General features: G+C 39.1%; 1 protein-coding gene across 4 annotated transcripts in view; it reads right to left on the bottom strand.

Annotated features, from left to right (window-relative positions):
- Positions 1 to 1,191: 1,191 nt before the first annotated feature.
- The window catches only part of DGKH (diacylglycerol kinase eta), a 152,452-nt gene continuing 135,024 nt past the window's right edge, over positions 1,192 to 18,619 (bottom strand). For 2 of the 4 annotated variants that reach the window (XM_069880709.1, XM_069880737.1), the window contains 6 exons: positions 18,467 to 18,572; positions 17,165 to 17,257; positions 11,515 to 11,634; positions 11,039 to 11,147; positions 9,497 to 9,627; positions 1,192 to 3,344 (listed from right to left, as the gene is read on the bottom strand). In XM_069880709.1, coding sequence (XP_069736810.1) covers positions 3,255 to 3,344; positions 9,497 to 9,627; positions 11,039 to 11,147; positions 11,515 to 11,634; positions 17,165 to 17,257; positions 18,467 to 18,572 — 649 coding nt within the window. In that variant the 3' untranslated portion in view covers positions 1,192 to 3,254. Of the gene's footprint in view, positions 3,345 to 9,496; positions 9,628 to 10,184; positions 10,399 to 11,038; positions 11,148 to 11,514; positions 11,635 to 17,164; positions 17,258 to 18,466; positions 18,573 to 18,619 lie in introns of those variants that run through there. The other 2 variants (XM_069880728.1, XM_069880719.1) reach the window with 2 other exon arrangements.

Here is an 18,619-nt window from a genome sequence, read left to right as displayed (position 1 = left end):
CACTTCAAAAGAACTGCTGATTGCTCTGTATTCCTTTCAGATTTCAAGGTATGCTAACCGACAACAGAAATTAAATGTATTTGGCTATGGGAAAACAAAACCTAACTACTTTTAGGGGATGCGTTTACCTTATTGTTGTTGAAATACTGGGATGTATGCTTTGAAGTACTTTAAACATCAGGATTAACTAAGAAAGAATTCAGTTCATTAAAAATGTAGCTATGCATGTCCTTAGTTCTAGGAGCTGGATCTTTTACAGCAGTAAGGAAAAGAAACAATACCTGGAAAATACAATAATCATAAGACAGTAACACTGTGTTCAAAAGCCTTTCATTAGAAAAGCCACATCACTAAACACATTTACAATCTGTGACCTTGGCAGAGAAACCTCTTAAAATATTTTGAGCCTCCTTGTCAGATGCATTTGGATTTGGTAGCCAACACCAGTCTAAGGCATAGAGTTGCATAAAATTTGCTTTCCTGGCCATCTTATAAATACAGCATAAATGATGCTTACAATTCTTTTTCTACTTGCATGTTTGAAAAAAACTTTCTGCTTAGGACAATTAAAGTTAAATTCTTTGGTGGTCATTTAAAAAACTGAATTATACAAAGACAATTGATCAGTTGTCCTGTACTGAGGTAATTTGAGGAGTGCCATAGGGAAGTTGTGTTACAAACAACATTTTCCCATTTTCCCTGCCTAAAAGCAGCTCCCATTTCTTAATATACACAGCATAGACATTTACAGCGACCTGAAGAGATCCTGTTCCACAGCCCATCTCAACGCATTGCATATAGCAAGGCTGAAAGTTGTGAAGATGTTGTATCCTACAATCGGGAAAGCAAAGAAAGTTCTACCACATACTATGCCCTTGAATCAACCAGGAAGATTAACTATATAGTCTACCGTAACACCAATGTCTTAGAAGGCTGCCACACATCAAAATACAGTGTAGCTTATGGAGAAACAAAGAGAAAAGGAAATGCGACTTGTGAAGATTTGACAGATGCCATCTGAACGTTATTAAAGGGGTCAACATCAAGTACATGAAAAAAAAAAAGTAATTTTTCCATTATCTGCATAACTTTCCATTAATTGCATTTGCTTTTCATGCAACTGCATGAAAACCATATCACTTGGCAGAGGGATGCATTTTTCAAAGAAATCCTAATGGAACATAGATAGCCTTTCACTTTCCTTTGCCCCCACAATAAGCAATTATGTCCACCAGGCTCCCAGAGTGGTACCTGTTGGACCTACAGCAGCAAAAGTATCTAGTACTATTATATAATTGGCTATAAATGAAGTCTGGTTTTCTGCTTTTGATTTTTTTTTGCAACAAAACAATGAGAGGAATAGATTTTAACTTCCAAGTGACAATTCCCGTCTACTTTCCAAGGCACGATTCCCATCGTACCCATGAGACAGGGAAGGCAAAACCAGGATGCAGTACTTGATACTGGCCCCTTTAAAGAGGGGAAAATAAGCTTTGGAAAAAACAAATGAAACCTTACTCTGCTGCCTATGAGGAAACCCTAAATAGGTAGTAAGATATTCTTTAACCTGTAAGAAATATCAAAGCTACTCGATTAAGTAAAACTCGAGCATTCCTTGTGCCGCAATGACACGTTGTTAGGAACTGCAAGGAGAGAGCGATTCTGTGCAAGTTTTCTGGCAGGTGCTGCAATATCATCTGATCTCAAACATTCAAGTAGGTTTTTTTGTAGATATATGCAAATTATTTTTCTATTAGATTAATATTTTTTGTGAAAAATTAAACAGGAAATTCTATTATGAAGCAATGTTTTGTTTAAGTAAACTAAATAACCTTAATAAAGTCTGCTTTAATGCAATTTCTAAATAAAGATGGTTTCCGCTTTTTAACATGTTTACACTCATGGATTACTGTCTTGCATGTGATTAATTTTTGCACACAGTGTAAAACCTTAGTTTGTTTTTTAAATTTTTATAATCTATTGATGTAGGAGTACTGATAAGAACCAAACTGATGCTTTTGTAAAGCAATGCAATACAGAGACATTTTTAAATTAATAGTTAATTAGTAATGAGTAAAAGCTTACCCCACAAAAATCAAATCAGCTGCTACATTTTAAAACTGTTCATACATATGATAAATAGAATGAATTTTCCTGTAAAAAATTGACATTAAACTTTCAGCCTGCTTTTTGAACCATAGAATAAATAAAACCATAAGTGCCTAGAAGTTTAAATATGCTACAGATGTTTAAGATAACTGAATAACTACATTAAAATGCACCATGAGAAAATTCTTTATCAATTTCCATGCAGGAAGCCAACTGATATTTTTGTGAGGTACCGATCTTTCAAAAATACTCATAAGTTAGTTACCTGATATACCTTCTGTACATGGTATATTTGAAAATGTAACTGTACAGTGTTTCCATCATATATAATGCATATAATCTGCTGAATATGGCACAAATGCTAAGGTTCCACACTCATACATCCTTTTCCGTAGAACACATTTTAGGCATAACAACACTGAAGAATAGAAAAGTGCCTGAAACTGAAAAAAAAAAAAGACGACACTCAAGTAGTAATAAATTAAATCTCATTCAAACCGATATAAAAGTTGTTCAAGTGTTTAAAGTATCAGATGTGTCATGCAACAGAACAACAGACGATTCAGGCAGGCACACCATGCATTATAGTTTGCATTCATGGTATCACAAGGTATCTCTCCCCACTTCTGTGGCCAGCGAGTGCTGGGTACCTGCAGCACCGCTAGGCTCACAGGTTAAACCTCCACAACCTCTCTGTCTCCTGCTCAGGAGGTTTTACAAAGCTATTCCTTGGAAGGATAACTGCACAACCTCATGCTGTGCAGCAGTATCTTGCTGCAGCATAAAGAGAGGCATACTGAGCTGCATGTAAGCAAAGCAATCATTTCTCAATTATGTTTTCCAGGCAGTGCAGTTCATAAACCAATCAATTTACCAAAATGTGCTTATCCGAACTGGCCAAGTTTGCACACCAAGAAAAAGTCTTCACAGAATATATCACCTTTTCCATTTGTTTTTTTTGGCACAAATTGTTTTGTACTCTTGCAGCAAGCTCTTCACCATACAAGAATTCAGGGATACTAGCCTGTACAACACACCAGTGCTTATTCTTCCACAGAGTAAACTACAAAGACAGCTAAGTGCCTGCAACAGCTTTGCTTCTCCAACAACTTTCCCTTCTCTCTCCAGGGAGAGCACCAGCGTAATTACACTTCAGACAAAGGGGTGTTCTTGCCAAGCTCTTTAATTCCCTGGAGAATTCGCTTCATATGACCCACTTTCGTTATCCCCAGGTCCTACAGAAATTGAAAAACAGAAAAAAAGAGAAAAAGAAAGAAGTTTATTTACAAAAAGGGAAAAAAACCCAACCCATTGATCATGATCTAGCCATGCAAAAGATGTCTAGAAATGTGCTCACCGCAATCAACATTAACCAGAAAGGATTCTATGGCACTAGTAAGTGTAACCTAACAAAAAAATTTGCTTATAGCATACAACCAATCCCTCTGTCTTGCAGACAGAAAATTACTTACCTGCAGTAATTACAACCCAAGGCACTGCAATATCTGTCAACAACACCTTTTGCTTCATTTCTAAGTACAAAACCCTTTCACAATGTCTGGTGAAAAAGGAACAATCTCCCCCTCCTCTCTAATACAGCAATCAAATGCTTGGTAGGATGTGATGGATCAGAGCTTCTGTCCAGCAATGTCACTTGATCTGAGGCCCTGTGATGTCTGTTTTAATCAAAAAACACACACAGCCCATTTCTCCAGGGAAAATGGATTTACCGGCTACAGGCATGTAGGACAACTTCCCTTTAGAGAGCAATAGAAAAGGTAAGTATTTCATTTTTGTTCGAAAAAGGTGATGTCTCCTAACAAGGATCTTCTCGATTAGAGAGCTGGAAGAAAAATTCTCAGAAACATGATGGTCACATCCCAAAGGAAAACATAAAAAGCACAAGCACAAATCTCCTTGCAGGCACCACTAAAGCAATCACAGCAGCTGAGATGTTTTTAATATTGGTGTCTGGGACCCATCTACGTATGACTGACAACAGACAAGAATTTTTTGCAGCAAACCTCTTCCAGCATTGATAAGAGCTCTCGCAGTATCCTTTTTGATTTCGATAAGTCCAGTTGTCAGAGGAGCAGAATGGGATGCCAGCTGTGCCAATGATCCCCAACTGTGCTAATGAATTTCCATCTCAGTTTGGTGGAAATCTGCTTCCCTTATCTATAAACTCTTTAAAATCCTGGTGCTGGTGATGTTGAGCAAGTAGCAGATTCAAACATTCGTTGTTTGTATAATAGAATAAAAATTCTGTATATAGATTGTAATTAAATAAAATCATCTTAGTAAAGTTTCACTAGTCTTCTGAAATACAAATCCATTCATTTTAACAGGAAGATTTTCCACTACAAAGGCATTAAAATGAAAAGAGTATAATTAAGCAGCTTGAAATGATTATTTTCACACAGAGTGAAAAATGAAACCAAATAAAATTCTCTATACATGCTCTACCCGAAGGCTGTATCTACCTTTCTACACTCATAGAAACCTCAGGAAATCTGCACTTTGTATTACTTAAAAGTGTTAACATGAAATTAATTTTGCATTTCTCCAAAGCAAGAAAGGGGTGGTAGGATGGCCAGGAATTCAGTATTTTATTGTAAAGGTAGCACAGCATAGATTAAACAGATGGATTAATTTTCAGAGTCAAGATTGAATTCTAGTTATAATGAAAAACACACTGTCTTTTTCTTCAGTAGAAAACTGTCAGTACTGTAAGTACATGACCATCATTTAAAGTACTTTGTCATGAATGTATCACCACTAAGAGTTCAAGATATGTTCACAAAAGTCCCCAAATAAAGTGTTGTTCATACACCTATCTGAAAAAATAATCTTCTGATTTTCCACATCAATTAATTAACACTTTATCAACACATTATCAACTCTTACAAAAAAAATGTTTAAGTTAAGAGAATTGATGTATGTAGTAGCTGTTAAACTCGTCTCACAATGACAGTAACATTTGGAGAGTATTTTATTGTTTACGCTAAACTTAATTTTCCAATGAATCATAAATGCCCACAACTATTGAAACTACTGAAATACCCTAGCTGCTATGGGAAGGAAATTCTACACAAGGAAAAATCCATAAGGATCCTTTCCAAACCACAAGAAGCCACACATGTGTTAAAGGTTAAAACTTGTGAATTCTTCAGAACAATCATTTTTGATGAGTAGAACTTCTGTTGGATAAGCAACATAGTGAGATGCTGCTGACTTCAAAGATCAGAGGAAAGAATCTTCTTAAAAAATTCCCAGAAAACTCAGCCACTTTTCCCCACCTTTACAAAGTATCGACGACACCTATGTTTCAGAGGCAAGAGATTTCACTTTTATATCCTTTTGAGTTAAAGTTACTGTAATGTAGAACAGAATAGAAAGCCTTAAGAGCCTTACCACATTTTTGGGGACCCTTTTGATAAGTTCTGCCATGCTTTCAGGAAAAAAAACAACAACTGACAAAATAACCTCTGAATTTTTATGCTGTGTAATAGCTTCATTTGGAGGAAATTAAGATTCATACATTCCCAACACTAGGCACTATCTTGCATTTTCAGTTTACTAGTGATGCAGGAAAGCTTACAGAAAATCTGCAAAACGGATCTGCGACAGCAGCATAACATGCATCATTCATAAAAGCAAGATCCCCAAAGATCTTTGCATTTCTGTGCATGCCTGAGTTTCATCATGCTTTATATTTACTGTCCCTATGTAATTTATATCTAATTAAGAAAAAACGGATTGATTAAAATATCGTTTTGAAGACAAGACTCTAGTCAGAGTTTGAGGAAGAAAATAGCCCTTCTGTTTTTCCACCTATAGCCTTAAAACTGCAGGATCACCTCTCCTTCTGCTCTCACTAACGTCTCTAGGCTTTCAGCAGGGAAGGCTCCAAAAACTCCCCGAAAGAAAAAAAAACCAAAACGCTGGGCAAGGAAAGTGCTGACGAAAATTCTTGCAACAACTTTGAGGAGTTCTTCGTCTGCATTATATTATGGTGATTGCCTGTCTGCTTATCTAAGACCAGTTTTCGATGAGTTTGCTTGTCAAGTATGGTTAAAAAGAAAAAAAAATATCACAACAAGCTTTCCTCCCACAGTTTCCACAGCATAGCTCACAATTCACTTCCCAGCTTTTCCTCAAGTGAAAGAAAATCATATCAATGTAAAAGTCTAAGACTTCTCTAAACAAAATCAGACATAGGAGGCTGGAGAAAGGGTATTACTGCAGGGGCTGGGTGGAAAGAGGTATCTGGTTCCTCTTGTAGGTAGGTGTTCTCCACTTGCCAGTAGCCACACAGAGCTAACTGCGAATGGGATCCACACACTACACACAAATATAATTAGACGTGTCTAATTCTTCAGTCAACTTATCAGTTTATTTCAGCGATGTGGGCAAAGGAAGGCAGTTTCATCAAATCCTTTTCCATATTGCTTTTTATCTCTGCTTTTGACCACAGAAAGAAAGGTGGGCCCAAAGAACTCAGTTAAAACAGGTAACAATTTTTCCTGCTGTAGACATGAGAGGTAATAAAGATAAAAAGAAGTGTGCTCAGCAGGTCAAGGGAGGGGATGCTCCCCCTCTACTCTGCTCTTGTGAGATCCCACCTAGAGTACTGGGCCCAGTTCTGGAATTCCCAACATAAGAAGCATATGGAACTGTTAGAACAGGTCTGGAGGAGGGCCACGAAGACGATCAGAGGAATGGAGCACTTCTGCTCTGAGGACAGGCTAAGAGAATTTGGGTTACTCAGCTTGGAGAAGAGAAGGCTCTGGGGAGATCTTAAAGCAGCCCTCCAGTACCTGAAGGGGGCCGACAGAAATCTAGGGAGGGACTTTTTAGAAGGGCATGTAGTGATAGGACAAGAGGGAATGGCTTTAAATCGAAAGGGGGAAGATTTAGATTAGATGTTAGGAAGAAATTCTTCACGCTGAGGGTGGTGAGGCACTGGCACAGGTTGCCCAGGGAAGCTGTGGCTGCCCCATCCCTGGAAATGTTTAAGCCCAGGTTGGATGGGGCCTTGGGCAGCCTGGGCTGGTGGGAGGTGTCCTTGTCCATGGCAGGGGGGTTGGAACTAGGTGATCTTTAAGGTCTCTTCCAACGCAAATCATGATTCTATGATAACCCTACTGCATATAACCTAAGAGCTTGTGGATCAACAGAGAGCTCATTTAGCTTGGCAGGAAGCACAAACCTTGCGCTGGAGGAGAGGCTGTAGACAGATCACAGCTCGCAAGAGCAGTGAAGATTCATCTGCACACCTCGACAGCCAAAGGGAGTAAAAATTAACAGGGCAGCTTGTGACGCGTTCCTCATTTCCTAGGTACCACATTACACATCTTGACACCAATTCAAGTCACTGGTCAGAAAACCACAGTCTCCCTGAGCCATCATTACTTGGTTCCCTGCAGAGATCATGCACAATAGCACATATGACTAGCACAAGTGCTAAACTCTGCTATTTAAATCCAGGGTTGCTACCTAGAGCACAAGCTGTCCTTGACCAAATGCCTGGCCTACCTTACAGACAGTACTGCTCTGGAAGCTCTTGGCTCTGCTAACGAGCAGATGGGGCAATTCCAGTGCAAAGCTTCTGTTAGCACAGGATACAGCCTTGGCACCTTGTGCAGAGCAACTCCTCACCCAACTATGCAATTTAAAACCTGTATATGTTCTTCCAGGCAGCACCAGATAGAGGGGACAGTAAAAGTCTCTCTGTAGGCTATAAAAAAAGCTTTTAGATGTTTCAGGGGATAAGCCTTTGTGGTAGGTTTTTATTTATGCTGAATCTGCATGAATCTTAGCAACAGGGACAGCAGGTTGATGATTACCCTGCTGCAGATATTTACTTGGTTGAAGTGCCAGTTGTCTGGGCATGTGGTCGAATTGGTACCCAACAGAAACGAGGCATGGCCAGAAGCCATGTCTAGTTTAACACTGATCTTACCTGCTATTATTTATCCCAACAAATTTCACAAATCGGGGTTTTTTCATTAAGATTTCTTAACATTTTAGCAAATCTATGGATTATGTGATGATGAGTTTTCCAGTTCAGTTTTAAATTTGTCAGTGCTCATTCAGAATAGGGACTTGCAACATCCACCACTGCAGCTCTGTGGTGGGTTGCTTGCACAGTTCTCTATTTCTAAATTTTTGCAGGGAGGGACTACCCTGAAATTGTTCCTCCACGTCAGGAACTATCTTGAAAGAAAGGAGTTTAACTTCCAGGGAAAGCTTAGGTGATACAGTATCACAGGGTAAAACAATGCACAACAGCTAAAGACATATCTCAAACACAGCTATCTTCAGCAGCTGCATTCTACTGCAAGCGTCACACAGTGTAAGCACTGTCTTACAATGGCAGGATTTCATACTATGTAAGAAACTTCCCCAAAAATGGCACGTAGATATGAAAGTATTGCCTCTATCTTGAGGCTACTGCACTATGGCTAGCAATGACTTGCACTCTAAATGTAAATGTTTGCAATTTATACAAAATCCTATTTCCTCTCCTGTGTGCTAAAAGCAGTTGCAAAACACATTATCAAGAACTTATTGCCACTGAGTTCCCAGAAAAAGTAATGTAATGAATCCCCAAAGATACAGCCTCTATTACATAAATGGATGCACTTAAGTAATTCTTGAAAAAGACCAGCAAGCTCAAATAACAGCCTCAGAAATGCAAGGTAACATTTCTCCCTGCAAAACTTATCCATCTCAGAGAAACAAAGTTTCACAATACTGAAAACAAAAAAACCTGCTTCTTTTAAAACATATTAGCTAAGATCTATACAGCAGAGGTTGGTCAGGGCCTATTGCAAAGGCCTATTTTGACACACAAACACTAATGCCACATTAAGTCCAATGTCTCAATCTATTAAGCTGCTCATCTCTCTCACAGCCACAATACCCAATATCTATGCAATAAATCACCTGAAGCAGGTCACCTGCTTGTAGCTGCTGACCTTGCAGTAGACAGATTGAAAATTATTATCACCCCCTTCAACTGATCCATACTGATCCTATTTAATGGAAATGGTGAAATCTTGAAGATAACGTTACGTAACATTGATGTCAGTAAGATATCAAATGTGCTTTTTCTATGCCTTCTGACATAAACTATAATGCTATTATTCTACATAAATTGCAAAAAAAGGAAATTATGGATAACACAGATATTCTTGGTTGCGAATCCCAAGTCAGCACTTCAGAAATTCAGGCCAAAGGACAGTATGTATTAGTTTATTGCATATTTGCACAGTGTAAGCCAAGCTACAAGCACATAACAAGTGCAGGGAAAGAAGAAAAGTTGGTTGCTGTTTTGTCAAAGAAAATGGTCAATAGCAGAAAAGTAGCACAAAGGAAATACCTTAAGATCTCGCCTTTCCAGATGTAAAAGCTCAGAGCCTCGGATGTCATGGCTGATGAAGATTTCTTTGTACTCTCCCAAACTGAGCAGATCCAGCCAAGCAGCAACTTCATCTGTGCCCCATTTTTGAACTACCAAAGTTAAGAGCAAAACCCCCTTAATTTCTACATGCTCAAATGCATCACAAGCAAAGGTTAGGCCAAAGAGAGTGGAAAACAGAGTAGAATTGCCGTGCTAGCAAAGGGAAAGGTTAGAGGTGTCACTTCCACAAAAACTGACAATTTCCTTTTTACATGCAGGTTACAGGTTAGCAGTTAACATGAGAAAGTATTTAAACAAAGTTGGGGTTCTTTGCTTTGCAGCCATGCTTTCAGCTTTACTCCAGTTTCTTCAGTAAAGCCTTTACAACCTCATGTCCCAACAAATTCACATTAAACAATCTTAGGATTGGTGACGCAAAGTCTAATGTTGTTCTGCTTTATATCATTAATTTATTAGTAGTCATCCGGGGAAAGGAGAAGCCTTCAAAAACTAATTAACATGTAAAATTAAAATATCAACCATACCTCAAATACAGCAATGGCAGCAAGCAAGTCCAGTTTTAATTAACATTTTCTAGTGTTCTTAATTAATGCAACTAGTATTCTTTAAGCTATTGTGTTACATAAGCCATTAATAAGCTCTCTGCAAAACATTGTTCTCTAAGGTTAGTTGCCCACATTAGTCCTAATAAGACTACGTTTATTGAAAAACAGATTGTTATGCTAGTTATTGCTATAATTTTGCAACTTCATTCAACGCTGATGAGTTTTACAGTGAAGTGAAATCCGAAGTCTAATCTGAAATCTCATTAACAGCTGAACCTTCATTAACAACTGCAAGATTTTGCAGATTGTGACCAACTGCCCATTGAAAGACAAAGATGCAGAAACAGTTTTAGGACCATCTGATTACCAATTAACTTCTGGACATAATCTTAAGGATTTAAGTTCACAGATAAGAGTGGGAAGAGAGGAGAGTGGAGTTTGTTCAACAATTTCTAATGAAACAATCAATATTGACTATCACGGGGTTTTTGTTTGATTTGTCTCATTTGCTGAACTTAAAACCCATCTGAAATTTAAGATTAACTGGGTAATTAAGCCAGTGTGACAAAAGCTATTGCACACCTTCTGAAACTAACATGAAAAACTGAATTGGAGCTTCAGAGGAAAACAATGTGTCTACCTACAACTTGTACTGCTGCCTGTTATTCAAATGGAACCACCAGTAAAGACACAAGTCCTGTTGCATAATAAAACTATCTAAATATTTTCACAGTAGTTCTTTGGTTCACTTGGAAGTTCTAGGGTCCTGCTAAATGGTTTCTAAATGCACTGAAAGAAATATTCATCCTAATAAAGATGCCACTTAGCTCACCTGCTTTTCATTTTGGCTTTACGCTTAGGCAGAGCACATCATGTCAGCTTTTACCAAAAAAATCCCACAAAATCACATATTCCCCAAGTGCTACTATTTTTCTTGTAATTTCAAAACACCTACCAGGCTGAGGGCTGGTCTTATGCTTCTGAACTTTTTCTTTTTTAAACTTTGGCACTATGCGAAACACTGTACTTCTGTTGTTTCTTTTAGTATAATCCAAAGGAGGATCCTGCGTGAAAGAAGAGACATAGTTACCTTTAGCTACAGAAAATAAGCGTTAGATTTTATGTTTGAAACAGTATTTGTTAGTTAATCTCAAAATCTAAGACCAAATTTTACTTCTGCAAAGGTCCTACTTCTGTCAGGTTTTAACTCCATACTTGTTTCATTTATTAAATAACCCTTCAAAACCTTAACATACACAAAATGGAACAAAAAAAAGCCCTAAGCTTAGAATCTTGTTCACAGCAGACAGCAAGGACCCAGCATCGCTACTAAAATCACCTCTTCAGATCACGAGGAATTCTAACGTACTCTTCCATATCAAAAGAAAATTAAGTTCAATTAGAAACAAGGAGTATTCAAATCAAACTCACCTCATCATCATTTGGTTGAAAAACATAATAAAGCCAAGGTATCTCAGCAAGTTTTCTCAGCTCTATTTCCACACTGTGCAGAGCATCAGAGAGCAGCTCTTCATGGGGAGCTTCTAACTGCTGTTTATAAGCAGGCCAGAAAGACATTATGTTAGGTTTTGTTAACACATAACACTGAATTCTAGATACGTTGTTACCACACACAAACAGGTAACTACTCCATGGGGAGTGTAAACAAATGGTGCAAACAAATAATCTTACCAAATTAGATTTTCCTTCAGAAATGGGTAAGAGCACCCTGACACTACATTTAGCGTGGCCCCAACCATGACTGAAAACAGCTGAGACTTTTGGTGTGGATCAGCTGGACCCAGCTGTCCACCACTATCATCACTCACCATGCTCCTCAGTCTCCATAAAGCATAAGTTATCTGTTAACACCAATACTAGAACACACTAGTTGTGGAAACTACCAGCACGTGGGAGATAAAACCTGACCAGAAGAACAAGAGCCCGGAAGATCTTTGTATGAAAAGTGGTGTAAAAAATTTGAATAGATGGTAGTAAGCCTGAGTTATTATTTGCAAATGTCTTCTTGTAATAGATTACTTTCACACAGTCAAGAAAAAGGAAACAGATCTTACCAAAGATGCCTTATTCCCACAGGCCTTCAGTGGTGATACAAGACCTGCATCACCCCTTCTAATTAGGGGAGAGATGGAGTGATAACTACTGCGGGTTGAGAGTGGGAAGAATGGGGACCAGTCACGGAAGTGGGACATGACTGCTGACCCAGACAGGAGACAAACCCCCAAAGCCATCAGTGAACACCAACCAGGAAAAGAAACTGGTAGCAGTGTAAAATGCTCGGGACTCGCTGACTGTCCTGGTTTTGGCTGACAGAGTTAACCTTCCTAGTTGCTGGTGTAGCGCTGTGATTTGGATCTATGATCAGAATAACATTGATAACACACTGATGTTTTAGTTGTTGCTAAGCAATGCTTACACCAAGTCAAGGACTTTTCAGCTTCTCATACTGCTCTGCCATCAAGGACACTAGGACTGCACAAGAAGCTGGGAGTGGACACGGCCAGGACACCTGACCCAAACTGGCCAAAGCATCCATACCAGACATCATCATGCTCAGCATATAAACTGGAGGGAGTTGGCTGGGGTGTGGCAGCAGCTGCTCAGGTACTTGGCTGGGCACTGGCTGGTGGGTGGGCAATTACATTGTGCATAAATTGTTTCGTATATTCTTCTATTATTATTATTGTTATTATTATTCCCTTCCTTTTCGTTCCTATTAAACCACTTTTATCTCAGTTCACAAGTGTTACCTTTTCTTCCCCCAATTCCTTCCCCTATCCCACTGAGGGGAGTGAGCAAATGCTTGTGTGGCCTTTAGCTGCCTGCCAGATTGAACCACAACACTGATCTACAGGAATCTGGCTCTATCAATACTTTAAAAATCCCACAGTTAAGTTTCCCTTAAAACCTCAGTCTTAAAACTATTTTGCAGCTGATGTGTGAGACAAACCTGCGAAGAAGTGGTAAGGCAGGCGACTGACCCCTGGCAAAGTTGTTTTAGGCTCATCTGGGGTTGCTGAAACACCATTTCAAGGAGAGAATCCTGGAGGGAGTTGCTTGGAATCACTAAATAAACCAATCTGAACATCTATTTCTCTCTTTGAAGTAAAAGTAATCCCTAAGCAGTGAATAATATCCTTTTGAAAAGGAGTTATAACAGAATCTTTGATCTTTAGTTCCGAAAAAAGACTTTGATGCTGTTGAGGTTCGGTGATAAATTACAAGCCCCTATTAGTTTATCCTGTCTGACAAAAACTTCTTTCCTCCAATAGTTTGCATATGTTACCGCCTTTCAGGTGACACCATCTTGAGTAAGATATTGCTGTTTAGTAGAGAAATACCGGAAATACAAGCTCCCTCTTGCCATCACATTCTTTTCTCTTTTAGAGCTCACATAATTCAGTGTCCGTAAGCAGACTCTGATCTGAAGGGCTGGAGCACCTCCCATACGAGGACAGGCTGAGAGAGTTGGGCTTGTTCAGCCTGGAGAAGAGAAGGCTCCGAAGAGATCTTATAGCGACCTTCCAGTACCTGAAAGGGGCTACAAGAAAGCTGCAGAGGGACTGTTCACAAAGGTTTGTAGTGATAGGATGAGGGGGAATGGGTATAAACTGGAGAGGGGCTGATTTAGACTAGATACAAGGAAGAATTTCTTCACGATGAGGGTGGTGAGGCACTGGCACAGGTTGCCCAGGGAAGCTGTGGCTGCCCCATCCCTGGAAGTGTTCAAGGCCAGGTTAGATGGGGCCTTGGGCAGCCTGATCTAGTGGGAGGTGTCCCTGCCCATGGCAGGGAGGTTGGAATTGGATGATCTTTAAGTTCCCTTCCAACTCAAACTATTTTATGATTTTATGATTTCTTTTGCTGTCCGTTTTCTTTCACTTTGAACAGTTCAGTTAACTTGGAGCACAGAGGAAGACCCACTGGTCTTTGAACAAGTTACAACTTTTCTTGTCTTTTCATTTTTTAAAACATACTTAAGTCATCTATTTTTTATAACTGAATGAATCAGAGAGTTCTCTCTTTCTCAACAAGCACTTGTCTTTGCATGATTCTCAAAGGAAAACGTTTTGCTTGGGGACAAAAAAACTCTCTCCTCTAATGGTGAGGAAGTGTATGCATTGGCAATATTGCTCCTGAAATAAATCCAATGAAACAAAACATTCTATCATACTTTTCCCTTAATACACTGGAAAACTGTGCTTAGTTCCAGACTGGAAATGCTTTTAAAAGAACAAAACCAGAAATAGTACTTCTAGAAAATAGGTAGACAAAACATGATAATTGTATTCCAGTCATAACCATCTGGGAGATTCCACAAATCAGCTTTATTGTCCCATCTTATCTTTTCAATAAAATGGTATTTATAGATAATTCACCATTTGATGTCACCTAGCTGATACTGTTGTATGAACTTTTTTAATCACGTCTTACAGGAGACACCAGGAATTTAAATTTTTTTTGTCTCTTTCAGGAGCCATAACAGAAAAACTCAAAGCCCATAAAAGGCAACCAAAGAAGAAATTTACCAAGTACTACATGCAGTGAAGGCATCAACATACTGTTATCAGGAGCTCTGATCACAAAAAAGGGTGAGGGAGAATTGAAGAAGAAATTAAAAAAGAAAAAAAGGAAGATATTTAAGAAAGAATACCTGTCTTTATCAGAAGAGAAAAGGAATGTGGAGATCAGTGTATGACAGCAGCAGCTGATGCAACAAGCAACACCTTACAATTCATGTGCCTCTATTTTAATAGAGCAAGGGACTAATGTACATGTAGCTTCAGCACTTAAAAATACACAGCAATAAGGTTAACCAGAGAATCATAGAATCATAGAATAACCAGGTTGGAAGAGACCCACCGGATCATCCAGTCCAACCGTTCCTATCAAACACTAAACCATGCCCCTTAGCACCTCGTCCACCCGTGCCTTAAACACCTCCAGGGAAGGTGACTCAACCACCTCCCTGGGCAGCCTGTTCCAGTGCCCAATGACCCTTTCTGTGAAAAATTTTTTTCCTAATGTCCAGCCTAAACCGCCCCTGGCGGAGCTTGAGGCCATTCCCTCTTGTCCTGTCCCCTGTCACTTGGAAGAAGAGGCCAGCACCCTCCTCTCTACAACCTCCTTTCAGGTAGTTGTAGAGAGCAATGAGGTCTCCCCTCAGCCTCCTCTTTTCCAGGATACACAACCCCAGATCTCTCAGCCGCTCCTCATAAGGCCTGTTCTCCAGCCCCCTCACCAGCTTTGTTGCTCTTCTCTGGACTCGCTCCAGAGCCTCAACATCCTTCTTGTGGTGAGGGGCCCAGAACTGAACACAGGATTCGAGGAGCGGTCTCACCAGTGCCGAGTACAGAGGGAGAATAACCTCCCTGGACCTGCTGGCCATGCTGTTACTGATACAAGCCAAGATGCCATTGGCCTTCTTGGCCACCTGGGCACACTGCTGGCTCATATTCAGTCGGCTGTCAACCAACACCCCCAGGTCCCTCTCCTCCAGGCAGCTTTCTAGACAGACTTCTGTCATTCTAGACAGACAGAGGGTGCTGTTACTGTGACTGTGAAATACTGTTCTTAACAAGCACGATGTCAAATGTAATGATGTCCTCGTTTTAGGCTGGACTTTGGAGGAAGGTTATCTCTGTAACTACCAAACAGCCTTTTTATTAAAAAAAATGAGTTTGATGAGTTTGATGTAAACTCATGAGGACATTTGCACAGACCGTAATGAGAAGCAGAAATACAACATGTAAAAATCAGAAATGGACAAATGAAACAAATTAAGCTTTGGAGTCTGAACAAGGGACGAGTTCCACAACACAATGAGATCACAACTGGCTAGAGAAAAGGTAATGTTTCAATTGAAAGGTTTCCATAACATTATTTCCACACTGCCTTGATAAATAACACTAGTCCTAGTATTCCATCACCAACTTAAACCTTTTCTTCTAATTGTCCTTTCTAACCTATTTTAAGCTGTAAACAATTTCTCCATTTTGATTCCCCATTCAATTTGAAAAACGGGGGATTAATAAATAGCAATTTGAAAAAACAAATTCTGGGACAAAACCACTTATTGAATAACTTTCCCCTCTAAAAACTCATAAAATAGATCATATGAGCCTAATCTTTGACTATTTCTAGACTGTGAATGGTTATTAGACTCTAGACCATATTTCCTTTTGGTTGCTGTAGAACATACTCGTATCATTTATCACTTATGTAAAAAGGTATCTGAACCTGCACCAGTAAGTTTCATACCCTAACTCAGCTGATATCCTGCTGATACCCATTTTTAATTATAACAAACAGTAAGTTAGTAATGGATACGCTTTCGAATGCCAAGTAAATGTAACTGTTCCCAAGTATCTTAATGTAAAACTGGACCAGCACAGAAAAACTAGGATCTTTCTCCTGTTCACAATGTCACATACAGAAATTTTCTATTTATATATTCAGGTACAACAATTCTTGAGGAGTCTTCATCATTTTAGGCACAGAAACACTAGCCAAAGAAGACGATGCAAAGTCTTGAAGTACTATCAGATGTCTACTGAACACCTACCAGTTAAATGTTATAAAATAACCTGACAGGTATTAGAACAAGGGTGAGATTTACTTGCTCAGATCAGGTCTGTAGAAGTTGAATGTATGAGTCTAAACAGCTCCCAGCCTAGGTTCTCTTTAAACTCTGAAGACAGTCACACAATAGAACTCTAGAAGTTCTCTTAAATGTTAAACCACCAAAAGATGATTTATCTTTTTCCAAAGAACTCAATATCTTGGAGAGATATTTATTTCTCTCTACTGACTATTAAAAAGACATGACCAGGCAATGACCTTTTAGATATCTGAAATGAGGTAATACAGATGCCAACCTAGGACAATAATTCATAACTCATTCCAATCCAAACCACAAATGCAGTGTAATATCCTCCGATCGGCCTTTCAGAGCTTCTTGTAGTATGTCATAAATGCTGCACTAATTAAAAAAATCAGCAAAGAGCAAATCACAGATAATCCGAATGAGGAAATAAAACCATGTGTTTTGTGATCTTACCAAAGGAACTCTTCCTACTAGCAGAGATTCAGTTTCATTATGTAGTGCCTTCACGTTGACAGCTATCTCCATGGCAGTGTTTCTGGTAAGGCTCTGGGGAATAAGAAGCATAAAAATTATTTGATGTGATACAAGCCAGACTGAGAATAGTACTTTGAGCTTACAGCACACATCTTAAGTGTCTTCTCCTAGGAGAAATACATCCATTCAGCTCTACATTGACACGTTCAGCACTGAGAATAGAAATAAGCAATGTAGTATCTATTTACTGTCTTTTCCCCAACTTCATTTAATATGACCTTATACAATCCTGATGATCAACAAGTGACCAGGCACCTGTTGAGATGAATCCACAACTTTTACGGATGATAAAGGCTAGCAGAAATGTTGTGTGCTAGACACGTTTTAAGAAGTAAAGTTTAACTAATATATTTACCATACATAAATGGAAGTTGGATATAGACAGCCTTTACCTAATTCATCTATTTTTGTGTCCAATCAGTACATAAGGACATAACCTCACTTGATTTAATAAGCACTACTGTATCACTTCAGGATGAGCACCCCTAGCTGTGGACCTCTGCTGCAGATGCAGTGAATTCTTGATTGCTTCCAAAAGGCAACAGACATACTCTTACCATGCCTCTAATCTGAAGTCCCTATTCTCCCTTTTGAGTGCTCACTCCCACCTGCAACACACCCAGAAGGTCTACATTTTAGGCATCATTAACGTCCCTTCCTAATGACCAACGTTCATAAAAGAGAATATCTGCTGGGGAGGACACCAATGAATGCAGAAACTGCATCTTCTGACTTCTTAGATAACTTATGCATCTAACATCAGGAGGGGACTCTTCCCTTTAATACCCTTCTGTAAAAAGACAGTTCTCCTAACTTGCATCCCTGCTATTACTAATAAATTTCTGTATCATTGAACGTGAACTCTACCAAATTAATCAGGTATGGGGTGTTTCCCTATGCATGTGAAGCATTGAGACTCCCTGCTGCTATACAGAGCAGCAGCAGCACCTTCAGAATAAGGAGTAACTTTCCCTTTGCTCTAGAAAAAGTGGCAAAAAAGGTGAGAAAACACAGCATCCATTCATCTGTTAAGCTATTTCATTTAAATCTGAGCATGTGTATGTATATTTAGAAGTTGTGCTTATCAAAAACTTTAAGAATATTCATCCAAGTTGCTTTAGTACGGAGACAAGGAGTACAACACAGCTCCCATGTCACAAGCTTATGCACACAGGTATTACAGTGTATTTACTTATAAATAAATCTCTGTTCTTCTTTTACCTCAGGAAACCTTGGGTTGGCTTTATTTAATGCATGTGAACATGCATTAACAGCATGAGCAAGCTCCTGCTCCAAGAGGCCATGTATTTTTGCTGCTTCACAGATCCTACAAAAATATAAAAAAGAGAAAAATGTTTCTTACCTCCTTTAAAG

Source organism: Phaenicophaeus curvirostris, chromosome 1, assembly GCF_032191515.1.
Source record: "Phaenicophaeus curvirostris isolate KB17595 chromosome 1, BPBGC_Pcur_1.0, whole genome shotgun sequence".
Classification (NCBI taxonomy): Eukaryota; Metazoa; Chordata; class Aves; order Cuculiformes; family Cuculidae; genus Phaenicophaeus; species Phaenicophaeus curvirostris.
This window is presented reverse-complemented; position numbering and strand designations above follow the sequence as displayed.